Source organism: Dermacentor albipictus, chromosome 7 (assembly GCF_038994185.2).
Source record: "Dermacentor albipictus isolate Rhodes 1998 colony chromosome 7, USDA_Dalb.pri_finalv2, whole genome shotgun sequence".
In the NCBI taxonomy this organism is placed as follows: Eukaryota; Metazoa; Arthropoda; class Arachnida; order Ixodida; family Ixodidae; genus Dermacentor; species Dermacentor albipictus.
In genome coordinates, this window is record NC_091827.1 from 34,256,007 (window position 1) to 34,281,890 (window position 25,884).

Sequence of the window (25,884 nt, forward strand, 5' to 3'; positions counted from 1 at the left end):
CATGCATAATGTGTTATGAAAATCCGAAGTGAAGATGGGGGCAAGAGATGGAAACACACTGTGAGATAAAAGTTGGGTAAACAGGGGTAAAGTGCTTCAGGCAGACTGGCTGGCGTTTGTGACAAATATAGGTCTGCCTGTCCAGGGCACTGTACCCCAGGTTTAATAAAGTTTTATCTCCTAATGCATTATGGTAGGTCTAAAATGCCAACTGTTCATTTTCTAGTCTTGGCATACAATTGAAGCTGACTTAGATTTGGTGTGCACACGGTATGGAACACGCTTGTCTAAAGTTCCCGAGTTTGAGTTTGTGCTGCGGTTCCTGAACCTTCATTTGAATCTCGTTCTGCCCCCTACTTCCTCCCGCTGCTCTGGTCAACAGATCGAGCATGGTGCCAAGCAACACCTGCGGCACCTGACCGAGTACTTTGCCTTCCTGCTGGAGTTTGCCAAGATGGGCGAGGAGGAGTGCCAGTTCCTGCTCTCCATCGAGGCCATCACCACCATCGTCTCCTTCTACCTGGGCCACAAGTTGGACTATGTGAGCAGCACTGGAGAGGCACACGTTGGCCCACATTGCACACGCTTTTGCGATGAACTTTTCTTGCATACTTGCACCTAGCAACAGCAGTAATTGAGGCAGCAGACCTTTTACTCCTCTCGTGATTCATCGAGGCACTACTGCCTGTAAATTGTGCAGCTCTGAGTACCGTTGATGGTAGTTGCCCGATGGTAGTTGCTGGCTGCTACTAGACATCCTACTTGTCTGATGCTATAGCTTTATTGAAGAGAACCAGCTGTGTGTGTATGTGTAAGTGTAAGGTGCACCAGTAGTGTCATGTCGCAGAACAGACTGTTGAAATTTAAAAAAAAAAAAAAGCATGGCTAGTTGTGTGCATGACCTGTGGCACATCTTGGCAGAGCCAAATATCTACCGCATTGCTAAATACTAAAACACAAACAGGGATGTTTTGTTCCCGTGTTTGGCGCTGTAGGTCGTGCAAATTAACAGCAAGCTCTTTGCCATATCCGTGTTTGTAGCCACAACAATTTACAAAGAATCTGAGAGTCCCACACCGTTTAACAAAGTTTGCAATCAGTTTTGTCCCTTGCACTTGCCTTTAATTTAAACGAGGATCGCGCCTGTTGGAAGCTTTCATTTTTGATGCCTGCCTGAGACGTGCGTGCTTCCATCGGCCACCTAGGTTGAGATGGTGTCTGAGGAAGAGGACGAGGAAGAGGAAGAGGAAGGAGGTGCACCCGTGTCCAAATGCCGGCCGGCCTCGCTGGACAAGATGGTGAGCCTGGTGCTTCTGCTGGTGGAGAAGTCGCGTGCAGAGGACCACCGGCTACAGCTCTCCCAGTCGGACTACAACGCCCTCACGGGAGGAAAGGTACGGGACACGCGTTCTTGGCTACACTTTATTTCTTGCCTCTTCCTGCTTTTGCATGGCGTGAACGCTATCATTGTTTTCGTTCTCTGGCTTTTGCCACCCTAAGCCAGGACATGATCGTTGCCAACCAACACCATGGGGGAACGTGAAGTGTCTGTATAATTGCTATCACAATAAAAACTAAAATTCGTTACAGCCAGTGCAGCTGCCCTTGAATTGAAAGGTGCGCTGGATGCTTCCTCCTATAGTCACCATGTTGTTTATGTAAATTTGCGCATAATTGAGGCAATGTAATTTGCACATAATCTATTGAGGCCTGTGAGACGAATGACACTGTGTATTGAGGCCAAACAAACAAATGAAAACAGAATGCTTTGTCTGCAGCTATTGCACTGTCCTTATGCTTCTTGTGTGCTAGAAGCTAATATGGAATTACAACTATTCCAAACCTGTATTCTTTCAAACAATTCAAACATTCAAAAAGCCCTAAAGCTAGGCACCGTGGTTTGCGCATACTGAAAATTTTCACAAGCCTTGATTTCTTTTTTGTTCTGCGTGGATGCTCCAGAGCACATATTTTCTATTGGTTGAGCAAGTGAACTCAAAACACTTTGCGACTGCAGGGCTTTCCATTTCTGTACCACCAAATCCGGGACAACATCTGCCTGCGCCAGACTTGCAACTTGATCCTGAGCCTTTGCCGCTGGAACGAGTCCCTTGCACCTCATGTGAGATTTCATTTTTAACAGCCTTCCTCTTTTCGTAGCTCTCACGTGTGCCCTGTGCTTACTGGTTATTCCATTTTCTTTCCTTTTTTGTTTGACCAGATTGTCAACATGATCTTCTCGGCTGTCACTAAGCAGCCTGAGGTAAGTGATTGAGTATTTTTCGTACGAGTCTTTACTTTCATTGTTTAAATATTTAATCAATTTTATGTTTGGCTGCCTAAATACGGTACAACCACTTTGATACAATCTCCGAGAGACCACAAGGAAAAGAACTTAGTTCCTAGGAAATGTAGGCAGTGAATTTTTCAAGTACATGCTGGTGTAGATTGAGACAGGAATTTAATGATGTGATTGGCAAAGCGTGTCATCTTGTGAATGTTTTATTGGTTTTCTAATGTTGCCTTGGTTTTTGTCGCCCCTGTGAATAGACATTACTAGTAATGTCAAATTTCTTGCGTTATATTGCCACCACTGTTGTTGGTGTTGCGACATCTGTCGGGATGTCTGTTGTGCTATGTCCTGACACTCGTCGTGATGTGACTTGTGACAGGCTAGTGGACCTTTCTTCAAGCTGCTGTCAATGCTGGTGGAATTTGCTGGAGGGCCTCCAGGCATGCCGCCTTTCACTTCGCTTGTCCTACAGCGTGTCTGGGAGGTAAGGGAACCCATCAGCCTCTCAGAAACTGTCTGCAGCAACTTTCATTTGTGCCTGATGCAAAGGCTTAGCCTGGCATCCGTCAATTGTTTGCCGTCCGAACTAACTCCTCTGCCTACTCTGCAAACAAATGTGTTGCACTTCATTACTTCATGCAGCTTTTCATTTGTGAGAAGAGCAACTCTGGCTTGTCAGGGCAGAGTGGCTGCTTGTACCAGCGCACCTCTCTCATATGGTTAGTCTTGATTTCAAAACTGTGAAAAGTGTGTAAGGCCTGTTATTAGTATCTTCTCGCCTTTCTTTATTTTACTATTATTTTTTATCTCAGTTGTGGCAGACAATAATTGCCAAAGCTTGTAAAGGACCTACATGTTTACAGTAGGTGACCTTTACAAATATAACATCAAGGAACTGTGAAAATTTTCTGATCTTATTGGAAGTATAGCTTAGCACAAACACATTGAATGCATGGTTAACTAAACCAAGGTACATGTGGGCTGAAAAGCTTAAGCTACCTTTTCAGTTATCACTACAGGCTATGACTAGTCCTTTCATTCGAAGTCAAGAATCAGCATTGAAGTTATATCTACCTGACAGTTACTTAGGAAGAATGTGTAAAACAAGAGAAAAGAACACCATGCTACTTGGCACTTGCTTCATAATGATTTGTGTTTGGAATTTCCTTAAAGTAGCCTGTAGGACTTCAAAGTCTGCTACTACCTCTAGCCTTCGGTTGCTCGACTGAGTCCAATCCCTTCCCCTCCTGTCTCCCCTGGTCCAGGCGTCCGAGTACTGCCCCCTGCAGTGCCTCGAGTGGTTGACAATGCAAGTGCCTCGGAACAAGCTGGCACACTCGTGGGTCCTCCAGAGCATGGACGTCTGGGTGGAGAAGTTTCTCATCGCCCATGCCCTGCAGAGGGTGCGCAATGGTAAGTTCGTGGGGGGGCTTCCTCTCTTCTGAAAGCTGGGGCTGTGCGCCTCTATCGTCTGCTTCGTCGACGACCACCTGTTGGTCTGGCACCATTACATAAGGATAGAATGTTGGGTCAGTTGGTACAGTAACATGATCTTGAATTGTAGTGTGAAGTGACTGAGACTGCTGTCTGTCTGCTTCTACACCCTTAGACAAAGGTACACCCTTTGGGGTGTATATCTGCCACACAATAATCGTCACCTGCCTTGCTTGCATTTTCTTTCTTGAAAACGCCGCACCCACTGCTTTCCTGTCGAGAATGCTATGTCATGCTGATAACGCGCATGCTGTTCGTTACTGGAAAGTACCGGGCTCGCCGCGTCAAAGAAAGGAAATGCGGACAAGACGGATGGCGGTTATTGTTGTGTGGCAAAAGGGTGTAATTTTGCTTAAGAGTGTAGTCTCTGTTTGTGTCACTTCGCACTACAATTCAAGATCATGTTACCATTACATAAGACTTATTTACTATATAGCCTTTTGTCCATTCATGTTGATGCACACAAAACAACTATAGCCCCACTTCACGCATCTCCTCAACAAGGCCTTCAGTAGTGAAGCATTCCACGTAGCCAATACTAAACACTGTGGCGTCATCTGGTGGACAGAAGTTTCTTTTTTCTTTCTTTCTTTCATTTTTAAAGTTTGCTTTATGGCATCATAAGAAAGTGTTACATATAATTGTGAATCTCTGTCTCTTGCATAAAGTCCAAAAAAAGAAACGTCTAGCTGTTAGTAATTTACATGTTTCTCTCGATTTTGCAGTGGCAGCCTTGTTGCTGGTTTCCCTAGTGCCAAGTTCCCAATTCCGACAGGCCTTCCGTTCGGGGAGGAATGGGTTGGCTCCACATAAAGAGCTACCTGTATGTACCTTTGTGAGTCTGTGCTTTGACACATATATGTATTTTTTTACGACGTGTTCTATCGCGCCTGCCGTTCACGTCATGGTGATCTCGTTGCCCGCCTTTGTTGATTCACTGTGCATGGCTGTTTCTTCGTGGTGGCAGTTGCTGCGTCAATTCCAGTAAAACCTCATTAATTCAACCCTCATTAGTTAAGAAATTTCGATAATTTGGACTCGCCCCTTGGTCCCTGCAAGTGAATGTATTATTGAATGGCATCAAACTTGCGTTACTTTGGACTTAATTGGCCATGCACCAGTTCACTTGGACGACCCTCGGAATGCGCCAAGCGCCACAACATGTGCGTCTCAAAGGAGCAAAAGTGGTGTAGGCATCGAGCGGAAACTGAGCGGCGGAGTCTGCGTTGCCACAGTCGTCGGTGTGAATGCTTTTACGTTTTGTTTACCGCCACGCACGACTCGCGTTGGCCGTGCCTTCAGAAATGCATGGTTGCCGTCCGATCACACCGATAACGACAATGAAACTGTGAGCAGCAGTTGCAGCAAGCAGTAGTTTTAACTCGGTGCGAGGTGCGCATGATGTTGCAAACATAGAAAAACGCGTCGAGAATGAAGCACGACTCTACCACGGACGATCTGTTGCCAACCAGCTCAGTGGTGAAAAATTTGTTGAGATTGTGCGCACAGTAGCGAAAAGTATGTCGAGCACATCTAGTTGGATGATAATGCCAGTCTCATGCCACGGCCGTACTGCGAAGGAAGTCATGAGGCCCTTGCCACTGCGAGCGTTTTTCAGTCGCCAGATGATGAGAATTGCAGTTTCTGTGCTGTTCTTGTGCGAAATAGGAGCAGGGGTTGTGGATTTATTTATCAAGTAGAGGCGGCTTGGTCTAGTACGCATTTGTGTGTTGTTTTGTTGATATATTTGATAATTCAACATTCGTTTAATTTGGACATTTTTGCCAGTCCCATGAAATCTGAGATAATGAGGTTTTACTGTACCAGTTACTAGTGTGAATTACTGAGATCAACCAACATATTGTGGGATGACAATTTGGGCTAGTTAGTAATGATCCATTGTAACCAGTAGCTTTTTGGCCGCGCAGCAGTTTCCCACACCAATTCATGCTGCAGGGCTGGTTCTTGACAGTGGAAATTACCGTGGCAGTTACCGACTGAGGTCAACCAACAAATTAGGATAGCAAATTCGGCTAATTGGTGACGATCTCATTTTGGCGTACTACAGCAGTTGCCCGCCAGTATACAGTGCGCATGACTGGTCTTTGACGGCAGCAGTTGCCATGGCTATTACCGTCTAATAATGGCAGTAACTAGCTGAGGTCAACTGACCTTTCATTCCACCTGTTTATGTAGCTAGTGCCTTGTCTTGAGACTGGTTGCAGACATGGTGCTCATGTTGAACCTTACATTCAAATTTGTAACAGCTTCCAAAGACCAGTTGTAATTTCTTTGTTGGTTGTAACTGCAAGCCTTTCTGTTTCAGATGAGCCCAGAAGCTCTCTCTGTGATGCATCAGGTAAGTTGGGCACTGCAAATTAAAGTTTAATGAAACTATTAAATCACTTCGAAATTGTAATAAACATTTTTTGCTGCGATGCAGGTGTACCAGTTCCTATTGCGATTGCTCAAAAAAGCAAAAGTGTATGTTGGTAAGTCACGTGACATGGAAACATTTCTGCCATCTTCTGTTGCATGCCGTAAAGGGGTGAAGATATAATGTGCATACTGTCCCTTAAACGTTGCTTGTCTTGTTTCTTTTTGTTCATGCCGGCTTGTGACTCCATTTCAGATCCCGCTGTTCATGGCACTGCCAAGTTGATGTACTACTTTGCAGTACTCACCTATTGTCTTGTAGGAAAGCAAGAGAAATTAATGGTAAGTTTGCGGCATTGTAAGCATGCTATTTTGACAGGGAAACTCACTCCATGAGGTGTTGGTTATTGGTGGTGCGAACGTAGGAAGAGGGTCATCTCCAGGTCACTTGCACAAGTACTGTTCTTGTGTACAGTACCTTGCCTCGTTAATACGGTAGCCTCAATTTCTTGCAAGTACTCCCCAGGAACCTTGTCCCTTTCACACTTTCTATTGTCCTAACAGTAACCTTTTTATGTTAACGAGGTTATCACTAGATAAATGATGTCCCTGTCATAGCTTCCCATAATACACAAGTTGTCTGTGTTAATTAAGGTTCTAATGAGGCATGACTATAGTTTATCTTCCAACATTTCTGACTTGCCAGTTTACAAATGGCCAGCCCTGCTACGATATTTGTTCTTGTAAGCGAATGGTGTTCACGGATTGACCTTTGTTTTCGTGTTCTTGCTCTCAATTTCAGTTTAGCCCTTTTTTCCTTGACCTCTGGAGCCTATTCCAGCCAGGCCTGTCAGAGCCAGCCATTCCTGTTCATCATAATAAGCAGGTGATAAAATTTATAAAACGCTTGTTTGACCTTATTACCATATGGACTCGTGTTAAGGGCCACACCTTTTTTTTTTTTTTTCACACTTTAGTCTAGGTGTGGTTTTTACGCGGAACCAAGACTTTTGACTTGTGCACACCCCAGATCGCTGGATGCACCATAGATCAACGTACAGCTCTCACCATCTAGTAGCACAGAAGTATGCAGTGCACGAAAATTAGCTGATGTACGCCTGTGGCATCAGGGCACCAAACAAAATTGCTTCTCCATTGGAAAATTGTCTTTCTCAAAATTTTGGGCTGCCAATTGGTGGGTGCGACCCTTACACGAGTCTATGTGGTATTAAGAACAGCAGAGACTCTGACCTGATATGGCTGGGAAGAGTTCTGAACCCGCTTCTGTACAAACCTTTTCTGTTTCTGCTTTTATGTATTGTCTATACATACTAGAACCTACAAAAAAATTAAAGGACGCTTAAGCGTCGCCTTTAAGAGTAGAACGCAGTAGTATTAAAAGATTCCCGACTGCTTCTCAACGCTTCCCGGCAACTGCAGCTTATGTAACCATAATGTTTACTGGAAAATGCTGGCGGCGAATGCTATGCACGAAGGTGAGCTTTCTAGTAGAAACACCACCTCTTGCATAGGCCGATCCCACAGGTTGTGCATAGCCGCACCAAACCTCAAATGGCAGCCGGAAAAGGGGCTTGTGTTCGAGTTTGTGGATAACAGAATTATGTTTTCTCGTATAGTCAAATTACATCCCAACGCTATCATGTCTGTAAGTTGTGTGCAAATCGTACTTTACGAATTTTCTGACGCATTTTACTTTGAGAAAGTCAGTTAGTTCAGTAATGCCTATGTGCCACACGGAGGGCCTGCGTGGTTGAGGATGCGTGGTTCGGAATGATTTTTCTCTCACGGACAACTCCGCCAACGCCGACAGTGGGTTTTCTGCGACCGAGGGCCCTTAATGCTCTCGCATTAACATATGCTGACAATGTTTAAAGAGACACTGATCAGAAAAATAAGTTAGCTGTGCAGTTGAATCTCAGTGTAGAGGAGTCCCAAAAATATGTTCATTTTGTTATGTTCAATGATAAGCCAGAAAACGCACAATGGCTTAGACAATAATTTATTAATGATGATGGGCTACATCATATGCTAGAGGAGTCAAGGACTGAACTTAGCAAGTTTGATGAACATTCACTGCACCATTACATCCCAAATATTGAAAAAATACTTCGAAAGTTGTATTGTCACACTAACATACTGGTGCTTGGTCTTCAGCGTTCAGTTTACCTTCCAGCAAACAACTTCTTACCATGAAATTAACAAAAAATGATTTTTGAAAGAATACCTTATCAGTCTGAACTGCTTTAGTGTTTCTTAGAAGTGTCCCTTTAAAGAGAGAAAAGGAAAAGTTGCATTTTCTCATTGTACATGTGCTTTCCATATTTTTCTTTTTTTTCTGTTTGACTGTAATAGAGCCCTTAACTTGCTGTCAACTTTTATATTTCTTTCTCTTTTCAGACACTACTGCTCTTCTGGTACCAGGCCTGTGTGGACTGCCCCGAAAATGTCAAGCTCATTGTTCAAAATCCTCATGTCACAAAGAACATTGCCTTCAATTACATCCTGTAAGTGTTGCAGCACAGTGCTGGTCTTTTGTGTTAGACAGCTAAGCTGGGAGAACCCTATCACAAACGCGGCCAGGAGTTGTCTCTGTAATGAAATATATCAGCGATACGAGATTTTTATTTTTCCTCGTTTCACTCTTGCCTTGTCAAAGGTGGCTGTCATTTAAAGGAATGCAACATCCCAACTGTGGAGCATTTGTTGAAACGAAAGCACCAGAAACCTGAGCATTGCTTTGCCCTTGCTGCAAGGGGTCACACACGTGAATGTGTGTGACTACTTTGACTACTTTCCAACTGTGACTACTTTCCCACACACATTTCTTGTGAGTGGAATTGAGACAAAGTGCAAAAATCTCGTTATTGGGTCTCAAAACGTGAACATTCAAAGCATGTGGCTTAAAGAACCGAGAAATAGGCTTAGGGCATAAAATGAAAAAGACAGGATGGATGCTTCTTGAAATACCATCCATCCTCTTTCTGCTTTTCTGCTTTCCTTGTCTGTTACACTGATAGCTGCCAGTATGAATGAAGACCTGGGAATCATCCCCATCATTCTTTCTGTGTTTGTGTCCAACAGAGCCGACCATGATGACCAAGACGTGGTGGTGTTCAACCGTTGTATGCTACCAGCCTATTATGGCCTGCTACGCCTTTGCTGCCAGCAGTCGCGAACCTTTGCTCGGCAGTTGGCTGCACATCAGAATGTCCAATGGGCTTTCAAGAACATCACCCCATACACCACCCTGTACACAGCGGTAAGTACCATGACACCATGGAGATACTGCACATATGAACAGAAGGCAGCTATGGCAGGCCGACAGCAATGGACTTAGGACTAAAAGGTGATAAAACGATGTCAGTTGGAATTAGAAACAAGTTCGTCTGTAAGAAGGCAACATGGCATAACAGTGATGTAAAATGTTGATTACTCTAGTATCTGAGATTTACTTGATGCTTGTTCTGAATTACTATGTTGGTACTGTCAGGCTTATTTTCGAACGTTAATGGTAAAGTAGTGATCGCATGCTTGCCATTTGATAGCAGCAAGCAGCAGTGTCACAAAAACCAATCAGTCACTGTGACTTGTCGTGTCACCAAAGGTTGACTGGACAGAAATGATCACTTATTACTCAGAAAATCTTGCAATGGCAAGCAGATCGTACTACTGTTGGTCTGCACCCGTATCTGTCAGCTGCGTCTCGGGGGGGCCTCGAGAAGGGGGACAGAAAGCTGGCAGAATTGGTAAAAGGGCTTCCTGTCATAAAAGTTGTGTAAAACAACAAAAAAAAATTACTGCAGCAGACCTGTGCCCGAAATGTGTGGACTTGCCCTGAGCATCGCCGACTGCTTTCTCGCAGGCGGTGGGTGAGTTGCTGAAGCTCATGGAGCTGTTTGTAGCGCTGCCACGGGGTGCCAGCGAGCAGGAGCAGCGCGAGGTGGCGCTGTTCAAGCGCACCACCCTGGCACTGTACCTGGGCCTCGACCCCCGCGTCTGCTGGGCCACCCTGGTTGCCGCACTGCGCATCCTCATCTCCACTCCGCAGGATCGCTTGCTGGCGCTGGCTGCTGGAGGACTGCCTGTCCTCTTCCAGGTTGGCTGCACTTCCTCTTTTCTCTGCCAGGTTATGCACCCAGATGTGGAATTGGCCTGCATATTTTACAGTGGTAGCTCTTACAGCAGTTGCCGAGTAGATTAGTTTGCCTGCAAGTCTTCCACCGTTACAGCTATCACTATAATATAGTAGCCTACATATGGACTGTGATAAATATCAGTTATCACTAACAGGTTTGTCGACCTGCACATTTTACTGCAATAGCTGTTACAGCTATCACTTTAGTATAGTAGCTTACACATGTAGTGACAAATGTTACTTGTCACTAACATGTTTGTTAACCTGCATATATTACTGTGATAGCTGTTACAGCTAAATGTAAAATAGAAGCCTGCACATTTAGTTATAAATATTACTTATCGCTGTAAAATAATAGCCTACACATTTACAGTGATTACAGTGATAAATATTAGTTATCACGAACAGGTTTGCTGACCTGCAGATTTTACTCTGATAGCTCTTACAGCTGTCGCTTTAACAAGTTAGTAGTTCGGCACACTGTACAGGGATAGATCTTACTGCTACGCTGCGACATTAGTCTGCCTACACCATTTGCACCAGTAGCTTGTACAGCTATCACTGTAGTGGAGACTAGTACGTGTAGTGGCAAAATATACTGCCATGCTACACTTGTGAAATGGGAAATGGAGCATATTTGAAGAATTGAAGAACTGTAAGTGAATTGAATATACCTCGGAATGTACAGTAGCATGTTATAAAAGTGTTGTCTGTGGATAACATCGCATTGCCAAGAGGAAATTAAATGTTTGGACTACTACCCCCTACTGTGTGACATTGAAGTAAAAGCCTACGAAAGCAGTTAAGCTTTTCATGTTTGCTTTAACTGGCAAACTACCTTCAATAGACTATTTTACTTCTCATTTAGCTTCTCTTTCTCACCTCCTGTATAACCTTGCTACTTCCTTTTGAATCTTATGCTATTTGTTGCCGTCTCGGTTCGGGATTGCTACGATCAACAGGCCCTGCACACGCTGCACGTGATGTACCACGAGGCAACAGCCTGCCACGTGACGGGAGACCTGGCAGACCTGTTGTCCCTAGTGCTAGAGCTCCTGCGCACCTGTGCTTCGGCCAACGCAGCTGAGCCACTGGCCACCCTAAGGTCGTGGCCACAATTGGGAGACGGACTTCGGCGCCTGCTGACGCTACTCAACAGCTATGTGCCTCCGCAAGTGCGCCTGCTCTGCCTCGGTGAGTCGGCACACCACAAGTAAAGAGCCGAGTTCAAAATGTGGGAAATACGGTAGAACCTTGCTGATGCGTATAATCCTGGTTGCTCACTGTGGTCGCTGGCTCTGACTAGGCCAAAAGTTTAAACCTGTGGCGGCTCCATTTCGAATGAGGCTAAATGTATAAAGGCGCATGCGGATTTAGGTGGTCAAATCTCGGGTGGTCGAAACAAATACGTATGCAACCTACCACTTCATGTTGCCTCTTTGTTGCTTTGGAATGTTAAAATTACATTGGTCTCTTTTGTCATTGTTCCTGGATACAGTCTTGTTCAGTAAGGAACATTGAAGACACCACACCATGCGGATCGCGCAACTCATGTCGTACATTTCCTTCTGGAGTGTTTTGTTGCCTTTTTAGGTATCAGTGAGGTTTTGCTGTACTTACTTGGTTCCGTACAGGCTTTTCTGCTTGTTTACCACACCTCGTAATTGCTTCATAGCCATGTTTCATTATGATCACCAGAGTAAAGCTCATAACACGCACTCCATACTAGATTATTGTGTGCCATCTCCTTTGAATTTGTATCCTTCAAGTTGCAGGCTGGGGCTAGTTGGGTGGACATGATTAAACTAACAGCCTGAAGGTAGAACTTAGATTAAAGAAAGAAAGGATGCAAACATGGCGCTGTATTGCTTGTATTCTTCAAACATTCTTCTGATGATGTCTGTCAAGAACACTCCTGTGTAATTGTTAGAAATCTTTGGTGGTAGCTTCGCCACTAACTAGTTGATCAGTGATAAGTAGTCTCGAACACGAAGGATGCTAAGGCATGGGGTTTCCACCAAGTGCCCCTGCCTGCCACAGCCAAATGGTGCCTGGGTGCAAGCTTAGACCATAGCGATTGGAGCTGGAGTGAACGGGAAAAAAAATGACCATGTGGGGAGGCTGTAGTAAGAAAATCTCTCATGACACGAATTAAAACAGACTGTGTTAGGGTTGCGGGCATCATTCTTACTGCATTGCTTTCTTTTTTTTTGCTTTTTCTTTTCTCCTTCACCTGATGCAGAGGTGCTCAAGGAGTTGGTGACCTTGCTTCCTCGGGAGACAGTGGGTCCCATCGTGCCCCTGCTGGCCAGCTGCCATAGCAGTTTTCTCGAGAGCAACGGACTGAGTGAGTCATAATCACTTTTCTTTCAAAACTTAAAAAAGAAATTATCCTTGTTGCACCACTTGTGTTGCCATTTCAGCAGACTTTCCAGTAGATATAGCAAGTTCCTTATTTGTTTAGAAGGTATATTATGATCATTTTATGAATTTCCTTTTAATGAAGTGCTTAATGCATTCACAAAGATATTTAGTCGATTCAAGTATATTTTGGACATTGTAATGGACTTGCTGCAGAAAATAAATATTTTGCAGCATTGCTGGTAGTAGCGACTTACATTTGCATTAATTCTGGATGCCTGGTTACTGCATTTTTATTTTCTCATTTAACTTTTAAATCTGACTGCTTAGCGAATTATAGTGTATCTTGAATCTTGCCTTAGTAGAATCTTTGCAAGGAAAACATGGCAACATGCATGACATCTCGCTTCAAATCGCAGTGACCACCGGTCCGTACTTTCCACGGCGAGGCCAGAAGACTTATCCAACCAAGACCACTTTGAGGCCTCAGCGTCCCATCCTCCAGATGTTTCTCCATCTGAGCCAACTGGAAGCATCCAAGGTGGGGAACAACTTGCCATGTACCTGCATCTAAAGCAAACAAAATTTATTTTACACCCCTTTGACATATGCCACGAACTCGTAAGCAGGACTTCAGCAAAGCCCTCGTAAACGTAGCAACTAATTCACATAAGCTCTAAACTGATATATCACGTTTGTCTACTTCAGGTGCCTTAGCAGATGCAGTTTACTGAACTGTGATATCTTTTCTTCGTACAAAGTTACGAATTTGTTGTTGTTGTACATCAGCCCTTTTTCCTTTTTTTGAGACTTACCAATTTTTAGAACAAATCTTTCACGTGCTGAGGCTTTAAATCAATATCCTGGGCTCTGGAGTCAGTGGAATTCAGCTTTCTTTCTTGAACGAAACACATTTTGTCCAAATGGGTAAATTGGTTGTCTAAAGAAAACATTTCTGCATTTCACATGTGTCACATAACCTCCTCTTAATTTTGGACCAGCATTTTTTCACACGGAATGCATACATTTTAAGGTTTTTCACAAGTGTACGTTCACACAGTCCTTCTTTTTTTTTTTTTCAGGGAGTCGACCCTGAATACGACCAGGCCCTTCTGGACTTTTTCCTCCCATACCACCAGTTTGTGGAGACCCTCTTTCGAGCAGCCTTGTCCCAGGGCCTGATGTCCCAAGACCTGGTGAACTTGAGTGAGTTCTAACTTCTATGTTTTGAAAAACTGACTTCTGATCCTTCCTCGTATTTCCATTAAGATTGAGCGCACTTTCTGGTCAATTGTGACAACCATGTGACCTCCACTTATTCCCATTGGTAATGAAGTGCGTATGCTGGTCAATTGAGATAACTGTGTGTCATGTTGGGGAGCACTTATAAATACCTGTTTGTATTTTTAGGTGCCATGGTGTCTATCGAGGGCGTTCCACTGCACATCGACCTTATCCCTCGACTTTGGCTGGAGGTTCTTCAGGGGGAGGCAAGTTCTGCTTTTTTGCTTTTTTGGGTTTGTCCGCATTCTTTTGAGTTGTTTTTGCAAGTGCCAAACGAAGAAGACGTTTTCTACATCGGCTTCGCTTCCCGATTTTCGACACATGCTTAAGAAAAGCTGCAAAAAAAAACATATTGAACATTGAACATAAAAACATATTGAAACATAAAAACATTGAACCTTCAAGGTGGTAATTGCTGATGTGGATAATATTGTTATAATAAAGCTGCTTCTCACTAAAAACAAATGAATAATGGCATTGAAATGTATGTATGTATCTGTGCATGCAAGGAGGCTACAATACAGACTATTCTATATCCATTTCATACTTGCTAAAGGGTCACACACCGTAGAAACCCTGCAAACGTTCAACCATTGACAGGGCTCAAGTTCCGGCCTACTTAACTGCAGCAGTGTCACTGTTAGCACTGCACGAAACTAATGCAGCAGTCTGTGAACGCTTTGCATTGTGAGAATTTTTTTTAATGTTGCAGCATAACACGAGTGTATTGACAACATCATTTTCTTTTGTGCTGAAACTTGCAGAAGTCCGCAGAGTTTGGCGAGTTCCTGCGGAGTAGCACGTACTGCACCAACTGTGTATCAGCAGTGCTGTTGGAGGAGCGCGGTTATCTCAACAACCCCATGGTTTTCCGGCTATTCTCACTCTTGGTGCCAAAGGTGAGTGTGCCGACCCCCTCTCCTATGAATAAGTAGCTTGCTTATAGGTCGAGCAAGAAGGAAAGTTTGGAGGATGCTTGAGCTTCGCCTTTAATAGTGGAATGCTATAGCATTCAAAGAATCCTCGACTGCTTGTCATGCTTCCCGGCAACTGCAGCTTATGTAACCTTAATGTTTATCGGGAAACTGGTGGCGAACGCTATGCACGAAGGCGAACGGTGGCCATCGTCCTGCCCACTGTTTTGGGTATTTGTGCACTTGCTGTACTGCTGGGAGTGGTAGCCGGCGCCACTCTTGGCTATGGCGGCAGATGTCGAACACGCTTTTAACCACGGTTTAGCATTTCTGCTCAAGCAGCCTTACACAGTTGTTTAATGAAACATCCATACCCTTGTGGATTGCCTACTAGTCGGGGCAAGCTTGTATGTGACCTGTTGCCAAGGTGGGGTTTTTTTTTTTTTTTCCTTATGGGACTCAAATATTTCTTCGCTTAAGGGGGGACGCGGGGATCAGATCGCGAAAATCCCCAAAAAGATCGATTTTTGGCAACGACGCGTTTCGGTATCTGCAATGCCTAATCTACATTGTATCAAAATGGTTTGACTGAAAACGCGCTAAAAGTGGCCCAAAAAATTTATTTATCGGTGCGTAGGGCGAGAAAACGGCTTAAAATCGCGTAAAATCATCGCAGTTCGCGGAGCCCTAACTCGTCTTTCCCGCCACCGAACGCCGCCATCTTGGTATCGTTCGAAAGCTCGAAGTTTCGCCATTCCGTTTCTGAATTCTTCGGTCGTCGCCATCTTATAACAAACACACAAGCACAAAAGAAGCGCGGGTCTGCTAGAGGCGGTCACACGGGCCCTGCGATGAAAGCGGGCCTCCGATTGGTTGCCGTACTGAAAGGCGTCTCGCCATTGGTTGCTGCTGCAGCAGCGGGGAAGCTGGCAACCATGGCGGAGCGCAGTTGTCTGCTTTGAAAACCACGCCGGCGTCTTTCTTCGTTTGACACTCGCAGAATTCGGATTTATGAAAGCTCCCAGGTCAGCGATGGATCGTCGCTCGTTCGAAAGAACTTTTAAATGAAGCATGCCTTCGCAAAGCGGAAGCGCAGGCCTCCTATGGCGAGAGAAAGACGGCGGCCAGTGGGGGAAGCGGAGAACCCGACTGAACACGCAGGTAACGTGCCGCGTTATCTTGCACCGTGAGATTCCAGCAGCGAAGCCGACAATCGCACTGTGAGATCGACATTGATAACCAAGCCACCGGAATACGTGCCAACGGAGGCTCTCGCACCTGTGCGTACGGCCACGCGAGTCGGCAAGCGAGCCCGCGTTGTAGGAGGCGACGCGGGTCGAAGGTCTCCATCGCCGGCAGAGACGGTGTGCGTTTCCGATGCGTCGGGCGACAGGGACACGCAGCCTGCGAGTGAGCCCCAACCGTCGACGAGCTACATACTGTATGGTGACTCAAGGCTCACCAGACGAATCGTCGCACTATTCAGACGCGCGTCGAGCCGCATTTTGTGTCAGCGGTGACTGCAGAAGCGCAGGCATGCAGCGTTCGCGACTCCCTTCGCGCAGTGTCCGCGACTGAGCGGAAGCAGCAATGCCAAGAACAAATTTCGGCCCCTTGTGACTGAGTTCATTATTATGCTTGTTTCCGCGATGAACTCTTTGATCGCTAAAACTTTGTGTCCAAGATGCCAACAGCGTTCTGTGGGTGTACACTGTGATAACAGGCTCGGTCTGGCAATGAAAATGGTGGTCATGCACTACTCCAGACGGCGCAAGAAAAGGATAAATAACGCCTGAAGAAGGCATCCAAAGCCCACCAAACAATGAGGCAAAGGTGTAAGAAGATGCCTGACAGCAATGATTCAAAATATTACAGCCCTGGTGCTTCTTAATAAATTTGCAGTGCTTTTAAAACTTTGCAGCCAGTTTTCTCAATTTCATTTTTTTTGTCAATCACCTCGCTCGTGGAAAGCCTAGCACAACAATGGCTGGACCGATTTTGGCCCAGTTTGTTTTGCTGTGATCCACAAGCTGTGCTTTACTTAAAGACAGTCTTGAAATGTTTCTCTATCTTTCCATTATTTAATTATTTCACAATTACTACATGGCTCCATGCAGTGAAGCACAGTCATGTGCATGTTATGTTGAGCAAAAAATTATTAATGCACTAAAAAAAAATCGAACACTGTCTTGATGTAGATTAGACATCTGGGCAAACATGCAAAGTATTCCCAGCTCCCTATCATGTTTCGTTACTGTGCCAGGCTTTCCACAAGCAAGGAACTTATAAATTCTTATAAAACAAAAACTAATTAAGATATCCTAATGAAATTTTAGATTTGTCTCTTTATTGCAATGTGCAGTGTGTGTGCCAAATTTCAGCCCTTTCTGTCAAGAAACAAAAAAGTTAATTCTGATCCCCGCCTCCCCCCTTAAGTGAGGCCTTAAATGGTGTCCGAAACTTTGTGCACATTAATAGACACTTCCCTAGAAGCACGAGAAACAAGACGAATGTATGCCCAACATCTGGCCACATTGGCATTACATTTGGCAATGTTGGCCCGGCACTGGTTACATTTGCTATGTTGCTAGCGTTGGCTTTGAGAGTGTAGCATCAACAAAAATGTTACGCTTTATTATGTATTGCTGTTGCATGTCAAAGTATACAGAAGGAAGTCCCATTGTTCATGGCTGCAGGCGGCCTCTTATAATTAAACATTGCAGTTGGAACCTTTGGAAGAAGTTATCAACGTATATCTAATGAAAATGAGATCAGGTCTTCTAAATACTGGTACAGATCAGTGTTTAACTTTAAGTGGCATGGTATTCCAGAAAGCAAGTCGTGAATGATGCAGTTTGATTACTGTAGCTAGTGCGTATATGTTATAAAAGCAATCCTGAGCCTTACAAATTGTTCCCTAACTTTCCCCAACCAAGAGCAAGTGGATAGTGCAACTTATTTTCTGCATCTTACCAGCATCGACTCGTTCTACAGCAATCATCTTCTGCGCCTTTCCCATACTGTACCCTTCCTCTTCCACTTCCTAACATTTCTCTGATTGGTGTTTCGTTCTAGGTTGGCAAGCAAGTTCTCAAGGAAAGTGTCACCAACCTCATCCTGTCTCGGGCAAACGCCCTGGTGACGTCGGACGTTACACAAGACCTTAAGAAACATGTTCATCGCGTCACCGCTGTGAGTGCCTGCCTGGCATCTGTTTTTTATTTGTGCTCGTACACTGACGTCCTTTCTTTTATTGCTGTATAAGTTTAATTATATGCAAGTGTTGTAACAATAGGCTATGTAAGTTCTAGTGACAGAGATTAGCACTACTCATAGAAGCAGAGTGCAGGGCTCACGGAGAAAGATGATGATTAAGCAGCTCAAAGCTTGTGATGTTCCACTATTGTCCGTTAACTTACTGCAGCTGTGTCTAGTTATATAGAGTGCTGATCCTAAACGGCCAATTAGAGAAGTATTTAAAATGGCTAAATTTAATGGGTTGTCAATGTTGTGTGGCAAATAGGGCATTGTTCAAATTGAATGGCTGCATGCATAATGATTTCCAAGTAGCTTTTGTTGGGAAAAAAAAATTATGTGGATCCCTTGCACTGCGGGAATCGATGTAAGCGAAGTTCTCTCTGCTGCTTGCTTTGATTGATGATAATTAGTGGTAATGTTGACAGTGAATGTTTCATTTCCTCAACGTTTAGTCCAATACGAGAGTGGTGACTTGACGTTAAATGTTACTTTGCATCCACCACTGCTGTTTGTCTGCGTACCACACAACGCGCATGGGGAGGTGTGTTTGCTGGCAGCATTGTTGTGCGCCATTGTTCATAACCTCTGAGAGGGTTGAGCATTGTCATTGCCTCATGGCATATTGCATCATGGCGGAAATGTTCAACTTATGGAGTTGTACGTGCCAAAACCACAATCGAATTATGAGGCACGCTGTAGTGGCGGAATCCGCATTAATTTTGACACCCTGATGTTCTTTAACGTGCACCTATATCTAAGTGCATGAGCATTTTTGTATTTTGCTCCTGTTGAAATGCGGGTGCCGCAGACGGGATTCAACCCGTGGCCTTGAGCAATGCCATAGCCGTTGAGCGAAGAAGTGTTGATTTGACGTGCGACCACTTCAGTAGTGTCGCCTAGACTCTACAGTGATTTAATGTTGCTTTTTCTCTGCACTCCCTGCATTACTTGTCTGCTTGATAAATTTGCATGGTGTTTATTTTTGAAAAACAGCAGAAACCTACCGTGCCGTACCTTCAATTAGCCAGCAAGCGCTGTCATGTCTATAGTAATAGCATTTGCTTGCCTTCTCACGGTACCTTTTCCTTCTCCCCCCTGACCCCCCCCCCCCCCTTTGGGAACTGCAAGCAAAGAGTGGCAAGGCTGCTCACTCGTGTCATGATTGTGGCAGTTTACTTATTTAAAGATACCTTTCAGGCCCCTAGAGGCATTGTATAAGGGGTGAGAGTACAGTGAAAGATTTTAACGCACAATAATTAAAATAAATATGCAAATACGTATACAAAAAATGCAGGCTAAGAAATGCACTAATATACAGTAATATAGTATTACAATATCTACAAGGAATAAACCAAACGCTTTTGAACGCGGCGCCTCATTCAATGATAAAATTTCACGCTGTAAAATATAATCAATAGAATTACAGAATGAGCGGGATATAGTTAGGCTATAACAAAAAGAGTATGTAGTGCATAGTTGCACATGAATAACGGGAAAGGTGATGACAAAAATAATGCATTTGAAAAATTCGTTGTTAGAAGAAGCCAGAAATTTTCGTGGTCACCCTCATAAGCTATAGTGTTAGGAAGGTCATTCAAAAGGCGAATGGCTCTTGGAAGAGTGGAGTAGTGAAATGAATTAGCCTTTTCGTAGATGCGCATGAAATTGAACAGATTGTACAACCGTTGTGACATGTAATGAGGAGTTTCAAAAGGCGGAACTGATGGCGCTGTATTATGGACGTATTTATGAAATAATGATAGCAGGGCTATATGATGATGATCATGCAAAGGCTGTAGTGATAGGTCGAGTTTGTGTTATGTTTAAGTTCTACCCATTCTCTGCCTCCTCTCCCTGCTACTCTCTGCCATTCTGTCTACCTCTCCTCTGGACTGTTGCATGTTAGCAGAAGTGTAAGTGCTGCCATTTCTGCAATGCTTTTGCAGGTGGTCACGAATAATCAGCTTTCAAGAGGCTAATGTGGTGATGCCCAGGGAGTTTCAGAGGGCACTGCGCACATGCAATGTGATGGAAATGAGTTTCTCGCCTCGCCTTTCCTCTCTGCCACGCTCCTTCCACCTACACACTCTGAACCACCCCCCAATGCGGTGTGTGAGACAGCTGCAGCCATGGCAGCAGCAGCAGTAGCAAAGTCGAAGGAAGAGGCAAAGAAAGCTTCGCTTTAAAATTTCATATAAATGAAAGTATAAAAAGTGATAAGAAAGGGATAACACTTGGAAAAGGTAAACAGCGTTAAAAAAAAGCTGATCGTAAGTACGCAAGGCTATCTTTGAAAACTGTTTCATTCAATAAGCTTTTAAGTTAGCATCAAGTTCATGCTGTCCTGACAGGGGCACTAGTCGAACAAGGGAACTCTACAGGAGTGTGAACAGACAGAAAGCTTGCATGGCAATTTACGAGCACTGTATGACCAGAATTTATGACTGCTGTAGTCCATAGTAGGTACTGATAAACGGCACCGCCATGCATCAAGCTGTTGTTGCAAGATTCATCAGGAGAATAAAATTTGCATAAATCAAGAGAATAAATTGGAAAACAGTCACAAAGGAAGGTGTCCTTAGATGTGAAAAACTTTTTTTTTTTTTTCTGAAGCTTTTAAAGGCCATCAGCAATTCCTATACGTTTGTGCTAGTCTTGACAAAGTTGAGTTAGCTCCTACTATGGTAGAGTCTCATTAATTCAGAAGAATTATGACTTGGTCTCTGGTCTTGGCAAACACATTTATTATTTAATGGTATGAAACTCAATATGGATATCTTTGGCCACCTATCTGTTAGTCAGGATGGCCCAGTGCCACAAATGTGCAATGAGAAAATAAGAAGGAAAAAAAAAAACGGCACAAGCATGCAACTGAAACAAAGCGGTGGAGTCCGCATTACCATAATCATCAGCGAAAACCATATTGGAATGAAAGAAATGCTTTGCGCCTTTATAGTGTGTTTACTGCCACACAGGACTGCTTGGTCACCATACGTGATTTATTTTATGTGATCATTTCATAATGATGGGATCACATCGATAGCGACCACGAATTCCTGTGCTGTGGTCATGGTGAGCAGTAGCTTCGTTTCATTTTGATTCAGTGCGAGGTGGGCACAATGTCACAAACACAGCTGATGCCATCGAGGATGAAAAGCGATTCTACCACATCTCGCATGCTGACATTGAGCCTGCTGGCTACATTACAGTGGACAATCTGTTGCCAACAGGGTCGCTGGCGGAAAACTAAATGGGGATGTGTGCACAGTAGCGAATAGCATGTCCACTCTGATGATGACATGGGTCCAATACCGGGGCAATATTGCAAAGAACATTGCAAGTCCTTCATCACTGTGAGCACTTATCAGTCATGAGATGATCAGAATTGCTGCTATTGGGCTAATTTTGTGTGAAATAGAAATTGGTGTTGCAGATTTCTTCACTAAATAAAGCCATGTTGATATAGTAAACATTTGTTTATTGTTTTCTTAATTCACTTGATAATTTGACACACGTTTAATTCTGACATTTTTGTTCGGTCCCTTGAAATCCGAATGAACAAGGTTTTAGTGCATACCTGTTATTGAGGAAGTCTGAGCAGGCGCTTCATTGAAATGATCTTTCTTTATTCCTCTCTCTCCCCCTTTCTTTATTTTTATATAGGACCTTCGTGCAGTCCTTCTTGTGCTTTCGGTACACGAGGGCATAGCACCAGCCTGTCTTGGCTTGGCTGACTACTTGCGCTCACTGGAAGGCCATTGCAAGGATGCCCTGTCCAATGCTGAGAAAGAGACGGGAAAAGGTGAAAGTGAAGGTGAGGCTCTTGGGATGCTCACCACTCTCAGCTTTCCTGCACTCTTTGCTTTCTGCGATTTCGCAGTACCAATTTTGGCCAGATCTTCACTGATCTTCAGTGCTATTGTCGGTTCATAAAAGAGCACATAGGAGGTTCTCTTCGTGCAGTAAACATTGTAGAGCAATCTTCCGTAACACTTTCTGCACCGTATGCTTGTTTGCCCCACTTGCACTTCTGAATTTTCTTGAAAGTGATTTGCAACCCAGCCTCAACTGAACGCACACATTTGCTCCCTGTTCAGTTAGGATGCTAAGTGCACGTTGCAGTCAGTATTAATTAGAGGTTTCTGAATGTCTTGACTATGTGTAAGCCATCCGGCATTCCAAAATAGTTTACAAACCCCTTCCTGTAAGAATTTTGAATACGGGTGCGCAATGCTTACGATTAGTTCAACGTAAGTATGAAAGCAGCATATAAGTAGTTAGTGCATTGTGTGTCTTGTTTCCTTGAAGTGTCCAGTCAGTTGATGGTCCAACCAGATGTAAGGACATTTTGGGGGTAGGCAAGCTTTGCTTAAGTTGTATTGGGTGTTGACAGAACACGGGAATACTGCCTGCTGAGCACCTTTTTGTCCCTGCAACTCACTTTGGAAGATTCCGTGGGCCTTGACTTCTGGCTCGCAGTTGTACATTATGTTGCAGTATCTACAAGTCGCATCGTTCGAAGGATTTGAAGGACTTTATTTGAAGTAAATTAATGCAATATACGTAGGGTCCTTCGTTTTCGGGTGAAACTTAATAATTCCCCAATTTTTGCATCTAGAACAAAATTGACGAAAATTCTGTTCAACCTGATTTCTCTTTGAACATAGCCGTTTCATAAATGATAATAAGCCTAAAGGAAGAGAGAAAGCCAAATAGCCAATACTAATGAATGCTGCCCACCTTTTGTAAGTTGTATCAAGTTGTATCATATTGATAATAATAATAATATGATTGTTGTAGGTGCTTTGGTTTCGCTTAAGGCTCAAAGTGGAAACAGGTATACGCAAAAAGATAATATATAGAGCGCGTGCTGGCGTTAAGTAAACAAAAGATTGTACTTTTTTCAGTTGCTGTATTTTTTGTGACTATGACAATAGTGCATTGCATCACATTTCCCACATGTCACATACATGTAAACGGCGATAATGCATGAGAAAGCGAATTAATGCAGTGCTGATGTTGCTCGTTCACTGACATTGCAAGCAGTAACTGTAATGTTGAGAAGATGTTTATTCCACTATCAGAGAAGGGCGGGGGATTCGTCTAGTCGATATTGCACTAATATTGGATATTGCACTAATATTGTTAGGAGTGCTGATACCGGGGATCAGTAACGGAGGACAACAGACAAGGACGAAATCCCCAACAGGTCTTCTTTTTTTTAACCCCACCCCCAAATCTTATATATAATACTCAAAAAGAAAGGACCCAAAGTCTACATCATCGGAAGCTTTACAGGAGGAGGTCCCAAGGAAAAACCATCAGGGCAACCTCCAAAAGGAGTATGCACATTTACAGTGCATAACTAGTGTACAAGTGGAATACATAACAAGCATTATGCAATAGTGAGAATGCAACATTATAATCGTGATAGTGCACATAAAAAGTACGACAGAACACGGAGTCGCATTGCGAAATTGCAGAATTCATGCAAACATCCGGTAAAATTCTGACCTCTTTCTGGTGATTGCTTTGCCTCGTAGCTCATCCCGAGAGTCCACCTGCAAAGAAGCCCAGGACTCCACCTGTAGACGAGGAAAGACCAACCGGCCCGCGTTCTCCGCCGGAGCCACCTCCGCCTCCGGCACCGAGCGAGGTGGACCTGCTGCGTCCGTTGCTCGAGACGATCCAAGCCCTTCTCAAGCTGCTACCCAGCGGGGAACAGTCCTCAGCCTCTTCCTAGCATCTTCTCCTCTAGTCTGGCTGTTTTTTTTTTCATTTTATTTTGGAAATGCCGAGTGGCCAGCATAAGGCAGTGAGCTTTCAGCAGTCATAAGGGGAAGGCTAGAAAATTGAGTCTACGGAAGGAAAGAGAGCTATTACTACACTTATCGGTGAGTGTTGGGTCTCCCTGCTGCCACCTCGACGACGGCAGAGGCAGCGACGTCGACCTGCCCATTGCTGCTGCTGCTGGTTTTCCTGGGTTCACTCCCAACAAACGTGGCAGCGTGCGGTGCGCTACCCACGGTGTAGAGGAATGCGGGGTTGGTGCAACAGTTCCCCGCCACAGACCCACTCCCAATTTATTTCATAAATCTGAAGATATCCTCGCCGCCTACCATGGCAGCCGCCAGTTTTGAGAGAGAATTTTTTGCCACACGACACTTCAGCTGTGATACTTTAGTCTTGGGTGAAAGCTTGCTTACCACTGTTTTTCATTCTTTTGCGCTCAGTTGTTGTTTCTTTCCTCCGTTTTTTTTTTATTTGATGTCTGAGCTGTAAAGGTCTCTCTGTGCATACACTTCTTTCGTTTTTCTTTTTCCCTGCATCTCATGCTCGTCTTCTCTGGAAACCTGCAACTTTGCATATATTCATTTCATCAGACCAACCCACAACAACATTTTGCTTCACGCGATGCAGATCGGTGGTGGGCGTTTTCAACCCGAGAAGAAGGAATGAAGAAGGAGAGGAGTTTGCCAGAGCATAGCGTTTGCTTGGCTTGTACATTTAGTTTTATATTTCGTTTGTCCGGGAGTGCAAGGCACAGTTTACTCCTTTTACGAATGGCGCCAGCCTGAAGCCGGCAGCGCTTGGGGCAGTCGGCATTGCCGACAGTCATCGAGCTTTCCAGTCGACCAGCAGCACGACACGTGTTTGCTGGGTTGGAAAGGAGAGAGAGAAAGAAATCGGCAACATAAATTTGGCCTTGCAAGAAAGACACCCTTTTTTTTCATCCCTGTCTGTGTTATTTATTGCCATGTATGTATACGCGACTCGCTGATCTTGAAAGACAGAAAAGAAGTGTTTGTTAGCGGTGTCTGGCAAGGCGTGTGTGCATGTGTGTGACTTTGGGAGTTATTTTGTGCCCCAATTTCTTCTACTTTGGCGGAATTTCTTAGAGGCAACTGTTCATTTCGTTTTTCTTCATTGAGGGCTACACAGAGAGAAACGTGCATGTCATTGTAATCGCAGTACACAACTGCTGCCAACCAACATCCACACCCTGTGTAGGCGGGAAGCACTTTTTTTTTTAATATATCATCGAAAGTACTCTTCAAAACCACCTTTTATTATTTTTCTCTTCATTCGATGGAGGCAAAGGGATCCGTCGTTCACTTCTGACCTTATGAAGCCAGCTTTTTTTCTTTTTCTTTATTATCATCTCTGTTCTCGTGAAAACTGCCAGCTGCATTTACGTGTTCCTGGCCGTTATGTACCATAGTGGCTGTGAATACTAGGTCCTCCTCTACTTTCAGAGTCATGCTCAAAATAAAAAAAAATTCTCACTCCACCTGAACCCTACCGGCCTGATTGTTACATTAATTTTGTTGTAATGGGCTGTATTTTTTATGAGACATCTGGGAGACACTAAACAGACGAGTAGCTTAAGCTGCATTATACTCAGTTTCATACATAGCAGGAGGTGCAACAAAGACTAAAGAAACATCTAAAAAAATTTATACAGAAATTCTGAGAATTTCCTACAAATGCGTTAGCATTCTTTGACTCTGCTCTTTTGCGTTTGTTTCCAAAATTCAATTGCTCCATCCCTACTATAGGCTCCCCCTTGCATTTTCTATGAAGCACTATGTATCCCTATGGTTAAGGTGTCGCACTTTTCACGTTACAAACACGATTTTGCTGACAAAATTGCCGGGGTATTCGCCAAAGAGTGCTTACACATTAAAAATAATGCAGCACTTATACAGGAAAGACGGGTGCGCATCATGATTCGACGTAGCATTGTA

At 44.1% G+C, this 25,884-nt stretch overlaps 1 protein-coding gene across 5 annotated transcripts in view; it reads left to right on the top strand.

Annotated features, from left to right (window-relative positions):
- puf (ubiquitinyl hydrolase 1 puf) overlaps positions 1-25,433 on the top strand; it is a 115,543-nt gene extending 90,110 nt beyond the window's left edge. For 3 of the 5 annotated variants that reach the window (XM_070521856.1, XM_070521858.1, XM_070521859.1), the window contains 23 exons: positions 383-541; positions 1,206-1,394; positions 2,018-2,122; positions 2,222-2,263; positions 2,673-2,777; positions 3,559-3,706; positions 4,513-4,622; positions 6,114-6,146; positions 6,231-6,279; positions 6,420-6,505; positions 6,966-7,049; positions 8,582-8,688; positions 9,266-9,443; positions 10,047-10,280; positions 11,282-11,513; positions 12,562-12,666; positions 13,100-13,221; positions 13,763-13,886; positions 14,091-14,170; positions 14,729-14,863; positions 17,954-18,070; positions 21,800-21,950; positions 23,680-25,433. In XM_070521856.1, the coding sequence (XP_070377957.1) occupies positions 383-541; positions 1,206-1,394; positions 2,018-2,122; positions 2,222-2,263; positions 2,673-2,777; positions 3,559-3,706; positions 4,513-4,622; positions 6,114-6,146; positions 6,231-6,279; positions 6,420-6,505; positions 6,966-7,049; positions 8,582-8,688; positions 9,266-9,443; positions 10,047-10,280; positions 11,282-11,513; positions 12,562-12,666; positions 13,100-13,221; positions 13,763-13,886; positions 14,091-14,170; positions 14,729-14,863; positions 17,954-18,070; positions 21,800-21,950; positions 23,680-23,879 (2,895 nt within the window). In that variant the 3' untranslated portion in view covers positions 23,880-25,433. The remainder of the gene's footprint in view (positions 1-382; positions 542-1,205; positions 1,395-2,017; positions 2,123-2,221; positions 2,264-2,672; positions 2,778-3,558; positions 3,707-4,512; positions 4,623-6,113; positions 6,147-6,230; positions 6,280-6,419; positions 6,506-6,965; positions 7,050-8,581; positions 8,689-9,265; positions 9,444-10,046; positions 10,281-11,281; positions 11,514-12,561; positions 12,667-13,099; positions 13,222-13,762; positions 13,887-14,090; positions 14,171-14,728; positions 14,864-17,953; positions 18,071-21,799; positions 21,951-23,679) is intronic. The other 2 variants (XM_070521857.1, XM_070521860.1) reach the window with 1 other exon arrangement.
- Positions 25,434-25,884: the final 451 nt, after the last annotated feature.